The sequence below is a fragment of the Nicotiana attenuata genome, unplaced genomic scaffold (genome assembly GCF_001879085.1).
Source record: "Nicotiana attenuata strain UT unplaced genomic scaffold, NIATTr2, whole genome shotgun sequence".
Classification (NCBI taxonomy): Eukaryota; Viridiplantae; Streptophyta; class Magnoliopsida; order Solanales; family Solanaceae; genus Nicotiana; species Nicotiana attenuata.
The window spans coordinates 139,264-155,634 of record NW_017672517.1 but is presented as its reverse complement, the minus strand read 5'-3'; the positions used below and the strand labels follow the sequence as shown (position 1 = coordinate 155,634).

The window sequence follows — 16,371 nt, the reverse complement described above, 5'->3', positions numbered from 1 at the left end:
GTTTGATCATCTGCTTACTGCTGCTGACTCTCCTCTTCTCTTATATTTCATTATACTTCCAGGTACACACTTTGAATCTGATCCAATGTAGCTTCTCAAGTTGAAATTGAAACAAAGTTGATGCATGATTTCTGTTGTAGATTTTGCTATTTTAATGTCTTATTATATTTCGAGTAGGTCCTTGATTTGGATGATGTCTTCATTGTAATTAAATTTGGACTGTTCGAACTGCTTTTAAATTAGACTGTTGGACTATTTTGAACAACTTCAGAATTACATGAGTTTGTATTCAATAGTATTAATTCAGCAGCATTAAGTAGATGATTAGTATTAAATGATTCGTGATGTTTACCAAACGTTGCCAGTGTATACTATACAGATTCGAATGTGTTTTGAAACTCAACTCTAGGATGAACATATGTGCATAAGGATCTACACTATCTAGGTACAAGCATGAAAGTTATCTTTAAAATCAGCATGTAAACTGAGGCATTTATCTGTTTGCTTGATATACACAGTTTAAATATATGAGTAGTTCAGTCATTTAATTGCTAATAAGCCCACTTTACTCTAGATCATTTAGCTATTTCGTAAATTAGTCTTAGGTTGCCTTAATCTAATATAGTCATGTTGATTGTTGTGTCTGATGCGAGCTATTTTACTTGTGAAAGCATGATGTTTCGTAATTTTGAACTCTGAATAGGGTTGGATACGATCCAAAACTAGCCTTTGCAATAATAGACCACTCATCTAACATGAGAGGCTGTTAAGAGGCCAAGTGTAATGGTCAGCCTATAGCTGAAACTTGCATACAAAATTAACTTCATAGGCCCAGTTATATTATTAATAGGCTAGTTATATTTGGTCTGTGCAAAGGCCCACAATCAAGCAGCTCCTTATAGAGCTGACCAAAAGTCCTCCTTCTTGGGCTGGTCTCAAGGGCCCAAGTGCTGAAGCTGATATTCTTAAAAGTTAATAATGGTAATGGCAATTCTAAGCCTTCCAAGTTAGGTAGCGAATTTAAATTAAGAGGTCTTCCTCTTGTTTAAGTTCGTACTTGAACTTGAGGCCCGAATTTTATAATGTTAATAATTAGTTTTCAGAGATGAAACTTATAGAAAAATGATAGATTCTTTTAGATGGCCTTTAAATAAAACGGTGTGCCGCCCCAAATAAAATCACAAATCGCTTGGCCCTCTTTAATTACTCTCTAAAATATTAAAAAATCGGACGTGCCATTTAGCGAATTTTATGGCTCCTTGCAAAGTTTATCAACACGTTAGTCTCTTAGGAGCGTATTTTAATAATCTATTTTCCTAAATTCGGTGTGCACATTTATGTGACCCAAACCAAATCTCAACGATGTTAAAAATATGTTAAAAAATCACGTGTGCATTTATGTGACGTGGTTCGAGATGTGTTTTAACAACGTTGCAATCTTCCTTAAAATTAAATAAAAGCGTTAAAGTTAAAATCTGCACATAGGTTCAAATGTTTAACATCAGATAATTATGCCAATTATAGCAGTTGAGCGACCGTGCTAGAACCACGAACCCGGAATGCCTAACACCTTCTCCCGGTTAACAAATCTCTTACCCGATTTCTGGTTCGCGGACTGTAATACAGAGTCAACCCTTTCCTCGATTCGGGATTTGTACCGGTGACTTGGGACACCATAAATCTCCCAGGGTGGCGACTTCTGAATCTTAATAAATGAATCCGTTTCGGTTGTCCTTTAATTGGAAAAAATTCCTATTTATTATATCCCTTTCTGGGGGTGTAGTAAGAAAAAGGAAGGTGTGGACATATAGGAGGTTACGATGCTCGTTTGGTAGTCCGTCGGTCCCACTTATACTTGTAGAATGTCGGGCGATTCAAACCTACTTCGGAGTCGGCTTCGGTGGCGCGCTAGGGGGGAAAGGCTTCTGAATGAACTTTTTGGAGTCCGGCCCATTCAATATCGGCGACGCTCCCGTGATCTAATCGACCCTGGAGTTATAAGTTTCCACCTTCTTGTCATTTTCCTCTATCTTTTTCTCACCAGAAGCCACCCGTTTTATCAATGCTTCGAGCATCTTCATTACCTTAGAAGTTTCCTCGGGCCTGAATTCACCCCATTCCACGGCAACTTGTTCATCCCTTCGGGTATTTTCCCGGGACTGCTCGGGCTCGACCCTGTTAGGGGTGTGGCTCTGGTTTTGTAACTGTGCTATCGCCACTTGTTAAGCCTGCAACATTTCAAAAATCAACCGCAGGCTCACCCCATCACCTTCACCTTCAGGCGCATCTCGATCCTTTGGTCGGGGTCCCCCGCGAACGCTATTTTCGGGATCAATAGGTAGATTGACGTTGATGGCAACCTGTGAGTTAGCATCAGCCGGGTCGGCGACTGGGGCACCATTGGGATCAATAGGGGCACATCATTTCTAGGTATCACGTTATTGTTCTCGCCGTTATGGCATGAGTCAATGTCAACGTTCAAGTGAGTAGACTGAGAATTTGACATCCTTAGGCTAACCTGGAATCAAAACTTCAGAGAACAAGAGTAAAACAAGGTGTGTTATGGAGATTTGTATCAAATCACCACTATTATCCTTAGCCCCATGATGGGCGCCAAACTATTTACCCTAAAAGATGAGTAAAGTGGTTTAAAGGATATGTGATTTAATTCAATACGAATGATCTAAGAACAGAAAGTAATTAAGTTAAAGATAAAATGAACGATCAAACCAATTGTAATGTGATTGTTAAGCCCGATCTTAAGTTGAACACAGAAATCCGGCCTCGATCCGACCCTCGATATAAGCTCGATTGTGATTAAAGAAGAGAATAACTGAATAACACTTTGACTAATAGCTAGAAGATAAAAATAAACTTTTATTGCTTTGATTTACGTGTCAAGAATATGCCAAAATAAAAGAAACTCTCCCATTTATATAGTAGGGGAATTTCAGTCCTTATACAAGTCTAAATAAGGTAAAAATCTTCTTTTTCCGGTAAATACCGATCCGCAGTTGATATCGGAGGGGATTTGTGTCGTAATATCCGGTTGAGGGCGAATACTACGGCTCCCTACTTGTCACTCCTATCCGTTTCTCCTTTTCTCGTGGTCTCGAAACTCTACTTGGTCCGGGTCCGTTATTCAGCCGTGCCCGATCCCAGAAACATCGTTCACTCCTCCCGGGTTTAGATACGAGGGATCCTTCGACCTTGCTTGTAGTGGTGTCGAACCGTAATTCCCTCTTGTTTCCTTATCGGGGAATTGGAAAAACTTTGCCTCCGATTTTTCCCGTACACAACCAGCGGATAATCACTTCATGCAAAAGTTAGGTTGTGTGGCATCAATCACGAAAGTTACACTAGATTGTTGTGTTGAATCTCCTGCAAGAAGGATTGAGTTGAAAGATGTTGTAGGGATGTTAAAGAAGATCAAGTTTCAAGCTCTTGCATGTTGAGCAAGATCTTGGAAACTTATGTTTCAAATCACTCATTTGTTGCAAATGTTTGCTAAATATTTAGCTTCCTTTGTTTCTTTTTCATGTGTTATTTTCGATCAGATTTTGTTTTAGCGGTATAGCTTTTGCGTTCCTTTTAAGCATTGTGTCAAGATATCAACTTTTCTTTATTGATTTATCTTGAGTTTCTCTGTGTAATTTTGTCTAGTTTTGTTTGTGCTTGCTGGCTCTTTCTTTTTTTCGACCACTGTAGGCAATGTTTACAACTGTTGTTACCTGTTGGACTCAATCAATAGAGGCAGATTCTGTTTATATCGAGAGGTCAGCACTGCAAAAAAAAATACTTACAGGGTCTAGTTACAAATTTTGATTTAGGTACTCCTCTGCAATAAATCATTAGTGGGAATATACCTATTAAATTTACGCGAAATAAAAAAAGTCTCCTCTCCATTCTTTTACCTGAAGGAAAACGAAAGCAAAAGTACGAGAATTTATTTCCAAATGATGGGGTCTAAATCTCCTTAAAAGTTTGATCAAATTTAAAAAGGAATTCACTGTTGTGCTTCTTTATTTTGCAACTTGCAAAAGGTGCTGATGCTCTTGTAATAGTAGTCCGCCTCTTGTCATTTACCAAAGTTGAGTAGTCTATATTGAACCCATCAATGTAATGGACAATCAATCAGAATCATTGGACCTTTCTTGGATACGAATCTCCCCAACTGGTGGAGCTAAACTTACTTTATAATATGGAATTCGCAAGGAAAAAAAAAACATTGGTGATATGGTGATCTCCTCTAAGTAGGATCTTATTGTGTTGACTGTTGGGATATACTATTAAGTATTAATCATGCGGTTTAGATATAAATTATATTTTACTTTCTATGGAACAAATGTTTATTTGATTTATTCCATTCAATAAAGCATTATTTTAAATAGATCATTTGTTACATGTGTGTCCTTTGGTTATGTAGTAGACAATTTAGTGTTTGGAGTCTTGGCTAATGCATAAAAGATTAAATTGTCGGTTCTCATAATTAATAAACTATGTTCACAGCCGAAGATATTGTTGGGCAAAATATCTTGATGATTGTAGCACAGGATTAAAGTATAATTTATCTTGATTATGGGAGTGGTTTTGCTCCAATTTCTTGTGCTAGTATACTTAGTGTATATTGAACGGACCAAGTAGAGAAAAGGTCTTTTGTACTGTATATATATAAATTATTTTCTCTAATTCATTAAATGAGCTTATACTACTAATCTTGATATAGTTATTACGATCAAGGTTATTTATGCCTAATAGATTGGACAATAACGAATAGCATTTGTGAAATAATAATTAGTTGATAGAATCCGTGACTCGGTTTTGAGTTTGATGATACCCCTTTAAATAAGATTATAAGTTTTCATGTGAAAATCCGGCCGGTGAATTTTGTATCTGTCACATGAAATTGTTTAAGGGAAATTATAAAGGATTTAATTAGTTGATTAAATTAAATTGTCAGTGATTTAGTTTAATTAATTAGTATTTGTAATCTTAACATGGGGAGTTAAAAATAAGCGTTAATGAATTTCGAAATTTATATTGAGGAGTTCAATTGTAGTTTTTAATGAAATAAACCGCAATTAATTATAGTGGGATTTAACTCATCAGAATTTCAAATTAATACTATAATTGGCAGCCTCTTATTATGTGTGTGGTCCCTGCTATACCTAGCAAAAACCTGGACAGACTTGGGTAAAAAAGTGACTTGGGAGAAAAGTCATCCTTTTGAGTTAGATTAGGATTTTGCTTGCACTAGCAGAATCCTACACGTTTTTTAGCCTCTATTGTGGCTTAATTTCTGAATAATTAAAGGAACACTCTTTTTGACCTAAGAAAGACAGTTCAGAGTTGTATTGGTTTGCGACTCAGAACAATTTCGTCCAAGGTCGTACGAGGAACATAGCAGAAGACTGCAGCCCTGGATTCTTGCTTTGTGGAGGACATGTGCAACGTTTTTAAGAGGTTTGTGCTTCTAATCTCCGAATTGTATCATTTTATAGTTTAAATGTTTGTGATACCTGGATTGTTTACTTGCTTCCGCTGCGCTTGTTCTAACAATTGGTATCAGAGCGTCGTCTTACATCTAACTAGATAATGTAATACATAATGAATAGAGTAACATTAAAGCGTGTTGTTAAATTATACATGTTTGGTGTTGTTGTTCTATGAAAACAGTGGGGTTTTCTAAAAAACATGACTGTTTTAAGTAGTATTTTAATTCTAAAATTATGGATTAACATACATAAGTATAAACAGTGGTGTTCTTTTTCATTACAATGCTGTTTTTTCCATGTTTTGTTGCGTTTCTATCCATGATAATAGTGTTTTTTTAAAAATAAAAACGTGACTGTTTTGAGTACTATTTCAGTTCTGAAATTATAGATTAACATACATGAGCATGAACAAGTGGTGTTCTATTTCATGAAAATAGTGTTTGTTTTCCATGTTTGTTGTCTTTATTCCATGAAAACAATTTTTTATATATTTAAAAATGACACTGTTATAATAATATTTTGAGTTCTGAAATCAGGGATTAGCATACATAAGTATGTTATGTGATATGAACGAGTCAAAATAATCAGAACCCTAAAAAAGCGCAAAAAAATAGATTTTCCAAACAGGTCATGAATTTGGAATTGTGAAATTCTGTCGAACTTCGATTGACCTCAAATTTGGTAGGTTTATCGGCAACGAACCAGTGAGCAATACACATCAGCTTCGCTCATGATTTACATCATTTTTTGGGCATTCGGAGTTGTTTAGATGGGTTTTTGAAAATTTTTCTATTATTGGAATTTTTTTAATAATTTCTTTTAACAAAACGGTGATGGTATGGTTCAATTCTCATGGTTTCCAATCATGTTTTACAGTAATATAATGAATTTATATGTTGACATAGGTCTTCTTCCACATCGGATAAGTTCATTATAGATGATTACTGTAGTTTTGCCTCTAGTTATATGGTTACTTGTATTAAATCTCCAACTAAGTTACGTGTTGTTCAATGAAACTAGAGTTTATAAAAGTGATATTTATCTATCTTAAATTAACCGTTTACTCTCCATTTGAGTTGGTCCTCTTTTAATTTATGGGGTAAATATCTTACATAACTCATACATTTTACATGAATAGTTAAGTTTCTCTAACGAATCTAACTGTTCAATGAGCATGGTTATATGTGTAATGTGCAATTTTGAATTTTATTATTCTAATTTCATAACTAATGATCTATTTTATGTGAATATCTCTCAGATTAACCATGTCTTCATTCAACCAATTACCTCAATTTTGAACCAAAACAAGTTAGAAGGACCGAATTATGTTGACTGCAAAAGGAACCTTGATATTATCCTAACTGCTGAAGGTTACAAATTTGTAATCACTGAGTGCCCAGAAAACCTGATGAAGATGCTACTAATGATCAGGTTAAGGCCTATGACAAATGGGTTAAGGCTAATGAGATCGCGCGATGTTGTTTTGCAATATCAGCATCAGTCTATGAGGTCTTCTTATGACATGCTCAAAAGTCTCAAAGATATGTTTGGTGAGGAAAATTGTACGGCTAAGCAGATAGCCATGAAAGTCCTTTTGAATACCAACATGGCTGAAGGATCACCAGTTAGGGACCATATTATGAAGATGATGGGTCTTCTAAATGAACTGGAGGTCCTTGGAGTTGTGATTGATAAGGAATCTGAAGTTGAGATGGTCTGCAGACTCTGCCTGACAATTTTCAAAAAAAATCGTTTGAACTATAATATGAACAAAATTGGATTTGTCACTAGCGAAATTGTTTAATGAGCTGCAAGCGGCTGAATCTATTATCAAACAACAAGCTCCAGTTGTGGCACTGAATATTGAGAAAGCTTCGGTTTCTAAGCCGAAACGCGATAAGAAAAAGAAGAAGTCTCAAAAGGTTTTGGCACCTGGAGGTGCGACTGCTAGTGTGAAAAAGCCCAAAGGAAAGTGCTATCATTACAAGCAACCTGGGCATCACAACAATGCTCTGCCTATCGGGAAAAGTTGAATAAGCAAGGCATTTTAAATCTAAATATCGTTGAAACTTGTTTAGTGTCTATCTCTACCATGTTTTGGTGTGTAGATTCAGGAGCCACTAATCATATCTGCACTACTTTGCAGGGGTTTCGGGAAACGCGACGGCTAAGTGAGAATGAAGTTTGCGTTTTTCAAGCCAATGGCGAGCCAGCACCAGCTTTAACATTAGGAGATATTAGAGTTTCATTTAGTAGTGATAGAGTTTTACTTTTGGAAGATGTTCTCTATGTACCTTCTATTAGAAGGAATTTGATTTCGATTTCAAAAGTAATAGATGTTGGTTATAATGTTTACTTTACTAATAACTCTGTTGTTGTAAAGTTTAATAAACGTTTTATCTACACTGATGCTAGAGTACGTGACCTTTATATTCTTGATATATATCCTCGTGTGCTACGACCAAAAAAAATTAAATAACATTAATCTGCCACATAAAAGAAAGTGTATTTCTGAATTGAGCCAAACTTATTTGTGGTACTTACGTCTAGGTAATATAAATCTAAATGGGATTTCAAGGTTCATTTCAAATGGGCCTTTGAGTTCATTGAAAGTGGAGGCACTACCAACATGCGAATCCTGTTTAGAAGGTAAAATGACGAAGATACTTTTTCCCTCAAAAGGAAATATAGCTAGCGATAAGTTAGAATTAATTCACTATGATTTGTGTGGTCCTATGAATATACAATCAAGAGGAGATTTTGAGTATTTTGTGACTTTCCCAGATAATTACTCAAAATATGGATACTGTTGCGCTATAAGTCTGAATGCTTTGAGAAATTCAAATAATTTAAGACGGAAACGGAAAAACGACATGATAAACATATCAAAACGTTGCGATCTGATCGTGGTGGTGAATACATTTCTGTAGAATTCATTAAATACTTATCCGATTGTGTAATTGCATTTCAATTATCAGTCTCAGGAATACTACAACAAAATGGTATGGCAGAAAGAAGAAATAGAACTCTTATGGAAATAGTTAGATCAATATTAAGTTATTCCGATTTGCCTTCTTCCTTTTGGGAATATACTTTAGAAACAGCAAATTACATTCTGAATCTGGTTCCTTCAAAGTCAGTACCTTCAACCCCAGCAGAATTGTGGACTGGGCGCAAGCCTAGTTTACGGCACATTCGAGTTTGGGATTGTCCAGCACATGTGCTGAAAGGGAAAGTGAATAAATTGAAATCGAGGACAGAAGTGTACATTTTAATTGGATATCCAAAGGGAACGAAAGAAGGTTTGTTTTATTGTCCTAAATAAAAGAAGGTAATTGTTACGACAAATACCAGATTTTTAGAAGAGAACTACTTAATGAACTATATTCCTAGAAGTAAACTAGTTTTACAGGAATTAAGCAATGGAATAACTAATGACTCGTCTCTGGATCGTATCCCGGAAGCCGGTATTGACATACCACTACATTATCGTAGTGGGAGAAATGTCAATAGGCAGCAGAACGCACAAAAGCAATTACCCCCAAAGTAGTGGGAGTAATGTTGAGCAACCTGAATTATTGTGCAGCCTACACTCCCAGAAGAAGTTAATGATATCCCAGCACCGCAAGGCATGGAGGATAACATTGAGGCTTCAGTTCTGGAAAATGATGTTGTTGTTCAACAACAAAATCAAACTGCACCTGTAGTGACTAGTCGTAGTGGGAGAATTATTAAAAACCTCTCCGGCTTATGCTCTTGGGAGAATCTTATGATCTGAAGAGTCTGATACAGAACCTCTTAATTACGATTAAGCACAACAGGACACAGACGCTGATAAATTGGTTGTTGCTAAGAAATCTGAAATGGAGTCCATGTACTCCAATCAAGTCTGGGATCTTGTACAACCACCTACATGAATCAAACCCATTAGTTATAGATGGATCTATAAGAAAAAGAGATGAGTGGATGGAAAAGTGCAAACTTTTAAAGTTAGGCTTGTTGCAAAAGGGTTTACTCAAAAAGAAGGGATTGATTATGAGGAAACTTTTTTGCCAATAGCTATGCTTAAATCCATTAGGATTCTCTTATACATTGCTTCTCATTATGATTATGAGATTCTGCAAATGGATGTAAAGAAGGCTTTTCTTAATGGAAGTCTTGATCAGTGCATCTATATGGCACAACCAATTGGTTTCATAAAAAGTGGCAATGAGAACATGTTGTGTAAATTAAAGAAATCCATTTATGGATTGAAACAAGGCATGGAATACTTCTTTTGAAAAATCGATTAAAACTTTCAGTTTTGAACAATGTGAAAACGAGTCTTGTGTCTATAAGAAGTGAGATGGAGATAAAGTTACATTTTTTATTTTGTACGTAGATGATATTTTGCTCATAGGAAATAATGTGAGCATGTTGAATGCAATAAAGGTATGGTTGTCCTCACGTTTTTGATATGAAAGACTTAGGATAAGCGGCACATACCCTTGGGTTCAAGCTTATGCGAGATCGCAAGCAAAAGGATATTAGGCTTATCCCAACCACTTTATATTGATACTATTCTCACCAGGTTTAGCATGCAAGATTCCAAGAAAGGTTTTCTTCCTTTTAGGCATGGAATCTCTCTGTCAAAATATCAGTCCCCAAAAACAACCGATGAGACAGAAAATATGAAGGTGGTCGCTTATGTTTCAGCTGTAGGAAGTCTCATGTATGTTGTGTTATGTACTAGACCTAATATCTGCTTTGTTGTTGGCATGAGTAGTAGATTTTAGTCTAATCCTGGAGGAGAACATTAGACTGTCGTTAAAATATAATGAAGTACCTAAAAAGGACTAGGGACTATATGTTGGTTTATCACTCAGGTGATCTTGCACCCATTGGCTATACTGATTCAGATTTCCAGTCAGATATAGATTCTAGAAATCTACCTTAGGATATGTTTTTACCTTGGGAGATGAAGCCATAAGTTGGAGGAGCATCAAGCAATCATGTGTTGCTGATTCCACCATGGAAGTCGAATATGTGGTTGCCTCTGAGGCAGCTAAAGAGGCTGTTTGCCTCGGGAACTTTCTAAAAGAGCTTAATGTAGTTCCTTCGGTTCAAGCACCAATTGTACTTTATTGTGACAATAGTGGTGCAGTTGCAAACTCGAAGGAACCAAGAAACCATAAAAGGAGTAAGCATATTGAGCGTAAATATCATTTAATTCGGGACATAACTCAGAGAGGTGATGCAAAAGTGTTGAAGATTACGTCAGAGAACAATTTGGCAGATCCATTGACAAAGAGCTTGCCATAGAAGATTTTTGACAAGCATGTAGGAGGAATAGGTATTAGAGTTGTAGACTAAGTGGGAGATTGTTGGGATATATTATTAACCATGCGGTTTGGATATAGTATTAAGTTTTATTCTTTATGGAACAATTGTTTATGTGATTTATTCAATTCAATAAAGTATTATTTTAAACAAATAATTTGTTACATGTGTGTCCTTTGGTTATGTAGTAGACAATTTAGTGTATGGAGTCTTAGCTCATGCACAGAAGGTTAAATTATCGGTTCTCATAATTAATAAACTATGTTCACAATAGAAGATATTGTTGGGCAAAGTATCTTGATGATGCACAAGATTAAAGTATAATTTATCTTGATTATGGGAGTGATTCTGCTCCAAGTTCTTATGCTAGTATACTTAGTGTACACTGAACGGACCAAGTAGAGAAAATATATTTTGTACTGAATATATATAAAATATTTTCTCTAATTCAGTAAATTAGGTTATACTCCTAATTTTGATATAGTTATTATGATCAATGTGATTTGTTTATTGTTTTGATTTATCAAAAGGTACAACTCTATTCAGAGTTAGTGTAGTCCTAATAGATTGGACAATAACGAATAACATTTGTGAAATAATAATTAGTTGATAGAATCCGCGAATCGGTTTTGAGTTTGATGATACCCCTATATGTAAGCTTATAAGTTTTCATGTGAAAATCCGGCCGGTGAATTTTGTATCCGTCACATGAAATAAATTAAGCGGAATTATAACGTATTTAATTAGTTGATTAAATTAAATTATCAGTGATTTAGTTTAATTAACTGGTATTTGTAATCTTAATATGAGGAGTTAAAAATAAGCGTTAATGAATTTCAAAATTTAAATTGAGGAGTTCAATTACAGTTTTTTAGTGGAATAAACTGCAATTAATTAGTAGGATTTAATTCATCCGAATTTCGAATTAATATTATAATTGGTAGTCTCTTACTGTTTCAGTGGTCCCTGTTATACCTAGTAAAAACCTAGACCGACTTGGGTAAAAAAGTGACTTGGGAAAAAAGTCATCTTTCTGAGTTAGAGTAGGATTCTACTTGCACTAGCAGAATCCTGCATGTCTTTGAGCCCCTATTGTGGCTTAATTTCAAAATTAGTAAAGGAAGATTGTTTGTGACCTAAGAAAGACAGTTCAGAGTTGTATTGTTTTGCCCACTCAAAACAATTTCGTCCAAGGTCTTACAAGGAGCATAGCGAAAGACTGCAGCCTTGGATTCTTGCTCTGTGGAGGACCTGTGCAACGTTTTTAAGAGGTTAGTGCTTCTAATCTCCGAATTATATCATTGTCTGGTTTATATGTTTGTGATACCTGGATTGTCTGCTTGCTTCCGCTGCACATGTTCTAACATTGGCTAGTAAATACTATCTAACATACATGTGACGTAAATTCTATGTGCTTAGGGGGTAATGTGCTAGATAGATGTGTAAGAGCAGCCTGGTGCACGAAACATTTCGGATTCACACGGAATGGGGGAAAGGGTTGCATCCCAAGAAGGTGTGATATATGCAGTCTGAGTATCAGTGGTTGATTCCATGACTCGAATCCGTGACTTATAGATTAAACAGAGATAACTTTATTGTTGCTCCAAGGCTCCCTTTTGCCAGATAGACATATAGAAGATAACAAAGTTTATGAATTTAATCTTGCAAAGGACGGATTTAATTTTCTCAGTAAAAGAAGAAAAATGTGGTTATACTAGTTTCTTGTTTGAATTTGAGGGCAGCTCTTCAAAATAATTGTTTAAACTAGATGTGAAACGGTATAGCGTAAGAATAATACTACAAGCAAATGCGTGATGCAGTAACAGGAAAAAGCGGACGAAATCAGTAATGGTAATACTCTTGAGTAGTAAATCCTAATGTGAACAAAATGATTCCGAACAAAAAGGGGTGATTCTGAAATTAGTGGAATACAACCTCAACAAAAAGTGACTTGCAGGATCAAACCCAGTCAACTTGGCCAAATTGCATCTTTTTTCCTAAGAAAAAGGAGTATATGTAAGGTATAAAAAATCTTTTGATGGTATATGACCTTTGAAGAAAACTTTGCGATTTTAATTAAATCGAACAGTACCATACCATGTTAAAGAGTATACCTCTCTGGTTTCAAATAATGCAAAGTGACAGATAGCCTGAGTGGATTGGTCTCTGCTTTCAGTGACATGGCTTCTTGCCTAATGTTTCATTGTTTTGGAGTCAATTTAAGAAATGGACAAAATAAGGGCAAGGTCTATGTATGCACAACACAAGCCAAGAGGTCCCCGTTTTTGCCAATAGTTAATAAAAAGAAGAAAAAGAAAAAAGGTTCCAGCACTATTCCAAAAGTGGTACTAGTATTATTAGCTAGTGGAAACCTCGAGCCGAAGTAATTGTCACAAAGTTCAATATGGAAATGTTTGGAAATTATTGCAAAAGAAAACAGAAACTTTTTACACTTTTGTGTTTGGCTAGGAAAAGATAGAAAAATTAATCAACAACCAATAGTTCCATCTAGGGCTGTTCAATTGGATCGGATATCCAAAATCCGAGCCGATTCGTTTAATTTCGGATTTCGGATTTCGGATTTCGGATTTCGAATTGGATTTCGGATTGTGTTTATTAAAATTTCGGATTTCGGATTGGATCGGATTGGTATAATTTTAATACGATCCGAAATCCGAAATTATTATGGCATGTATAAATACTAAACTTTAATTTCGGATAGTTAGTACTTCTTTTACATTTCCTCCCAAGTTATTACATTTACAATTGATGGATTTAGCTATATTGGTACCATAGTACTCTCATAATTGCAGAAACATGAATTTTTCTTACTGTATTGCCTTTTTTACAAAGAAAATATACATATGAGTTTGCAACTTTGAGGCATAATAATGTGATCCGAAATCCGAAAATCCGATCCGATCCAAACTTTAAAATCCGATCCGATCCAATATTAATTCGGATCGGATTCGGATTGCATTTTCTAGAATCCGAAATCCAATCCGGAATGTGCTAAATTCGATCCGACCCGATCCATGCAATGCCCGTTCCATCACTACATACACAAAATGAGAGTAACAGAACCTTTGCCAGCTTCCATTGCTGAAATAAACCAGAAAACATAATGTGTATTTAACATTTAAGTAATGTTCATAAAGGAAACAAAGATTCACAAGTTTATAGTAATTAGACATTAACTATGACAACAGTCGTGACTACAAACATAAGCAGCGACTAGTACACTCGGTTCTCTTGTGGGCAGACGCATATGTTTACATGATCAAATGAAACAAGACTCGAAATTATTAGTCGAAGACTGAAATTCAAGCCAAATAAACTAGACTGGTACACTATAACAAACTAAACCTGATTTATATTACAACAAGAGCATAAAACAGAATCCTAGCTAGATAGACATTTTTCAACCCTGCCCCTCATCAATCCCATATAGCTCCATGTCCATCCCAAGACTGTGAAGAAAGCTCATACGGGTATGCCACAGTTGAACTTCCATAAGACATAAGATGTTCATCACTTGAGCTATTCCAGTATTTCACTACATCTGTTGTAGTTGTGAATTTGTGCAACTTTGAATTGATATTGTTTTGAGATGTGTCGTCGGCCACGAAATGGAAAGTGGTAATGTCATGGATACTAGGTCTCCTCTTATCTTTGCATCCTGAGAGCTGTCTCTGGTAGTATTTCTGAGCATGACTTGCCACTTGTGTTGGTGTTCTTGAGATTACCATTTTCTTGGATATGTTCCTCCAATCCCCTTTTCCATACTTGTCTAAACCCATTAGAAATCGCCTATATCGATCAAATAAACAAAAACTAACTTTTATTAACCAATTTTTTTAAAAAAAAAAAAAGGTGCTAAGAACAAACCAAAAACGATATATATTCACCTGTGCTCTTCCTCTGTCCATGGTACACCTTTCTTTCTTTCTTGATCAGAAGACCTGCCTCTCTTTCTAAATGTTTGTAATCCACAATCAGAAGACGCGAAATAACCAGGATTTGGAACCAATCCAGCTTCAATGTCACAAACATCTGCAGCTAGTTCCTGATATTGCATCATCACATCAAGCACTGACTTTCCAGGGATCATATCTGCCACCTGAAACCATCTATTCGGAGTATTCTCATCGTATATCGCGATAGCACTTTCGAACAGTTTGTTCTCTTCTTTAGTCCATATTGAGCTCTTGTTCTGCTGCATCATCCAACTTGATGAAGTAGGAAATATAGTTTCCATTTCCACAACTTCAGAACAATACAAGTAGTTGAGGTGCAAATGACTAGAGGATGAGATTTTTATGACACCCAAAAGGATATTGTGGTATTTAATTCAGAATCGTATACTGGGAATAAGAATAACCTTTTCATGGATTAGAGAATTTAGTGAAAGATTCAAAAGAATCTTGATAATATAGAAAAGTCCAACTGAGAACTCTACAAATAATTTAAGCTAATGAATTTTCTTGGAAAGAAGTTAAGACCTTTCAGACAACAGAATGAGAGAAGAAATAGGAAAATGATGGAGTTTGAAGGAAGCTGATGGGAATCAGTATACCAAATGACAGTGGCAGCATATTTTGTGATGTATCAGTGAATCGTGGTTGTTTTAATTATATGAAATGACGAGTGGAAAGAAAATACGTAATAAAAAGGACGACTCTTGGTGTCCACCAGTCATAAGATTCGATATATGCCCGTTTGGACATAAGAAGTTCTTTCCTTTTTTTCAATTTTTTTTCCGAAATCAGCCTTTCTTTATAACATTTTCAATTTTTACTTGAAGTTGTATTTTGGAAATTTTTAAAAATTTGAAAAACTCTGAAACACTATTTTTCAAAATTTTCACTCAAATTACTCACAAAACTTCAAAAACAACCCAAAATTATATTCATATCCAAACAAAACTCTAAATTTCAAATACCATTTTCACTTGAAAAAAAATTTCCCCTATTTTAAAATTTTACAATTCTTATGTCCAAACGCCCACTACATGTTACGCGTTTATTTCCTCATAAATATTACGTATGTTTTAAGGTTAGTGCGGCTGTTAGCAAACTGTGGGTTAGCCATTAAAAGTAAATAAACAAAACCATTTTTCTTTTCCTTTTGAGAAAATTTTCAAATTTACTCCTGAAATATTTGATTTGTCTTATATTTACCTTTTGGTCCATGTAACTAAGCCCTGCACAATTAAGTTTATCTTATATTTGCCTTTTCCTCTTACGGTTAAGTCCAGCTTAATTCTGACATTTGTCACAGTGGACAAACATAATAGCCGTATGTACCTCTAAATTACTCACATTACTGTATCCCGCTGTCATACTTTTGTAGCTGAAACGAGAATCAATTTCGACGTTGAATTAGACTGTAAATTTGATATTGTTGAATTCATCTTTATAAACTTTTGACTCTCTTAAGAAAAATCTTAAATCACCTTTTTAAAGTATAATCCATAATCTATATTATATTAAAAACAGGAAGCCCTTAACTTAAAAGTTAAATTACAAAAATGTCCTTTTAATTAATCTAAGTTTCC

At 35.3% G+C, this 16,371-nt stretch overlaps 1 protein-coding gene across 1 annotated transcript; it reads right to left on the bottom strand.

Annotated features, from left to right (window-relative positions):
* Window positions 1-13,963: 13,963 nt before the first annotated feature.
* LOC109213504 (transcription factor DIVARICATA-like) lies at window positions 13,964-15,454 on the bottom strand. Its single transcript, XM_019377311.1, has 2 exons — window positions 14,723-15,454; window positions 13,964-14,624 (listed from the first exon to the last, which is right to left on the bottom strand). Exons 1-2 carry the CDS (start codon window positions 15,070-15,072, stop codon window positions 14,252-14,254), a joined length of 723 nt encoding a protein of 240 aa, XP_019232856.1. The 5' UTR covers window positions 15,073-15,454; the 3' UTR covers window positions 13,964-14,251.
* Window positions 15,455-16,371: the final 917 nt, after the last annotated feature.

Coding starts and splice junctions, on each gene's coding strand:
- LOC109213504 (XM_019377311.1), bottom strand. CDS start 15,072: ATGGAAACTATATTTCCTACTTCATCAAGTTGGATGATGCAGCAGAAC. Junction 14,625..14,722: donor TGGACAGAGGAAGAGCACAG/GTGAATATATAT, acceptor TGATCGATATAG/GCGATTTCTAATGGGTTTAG.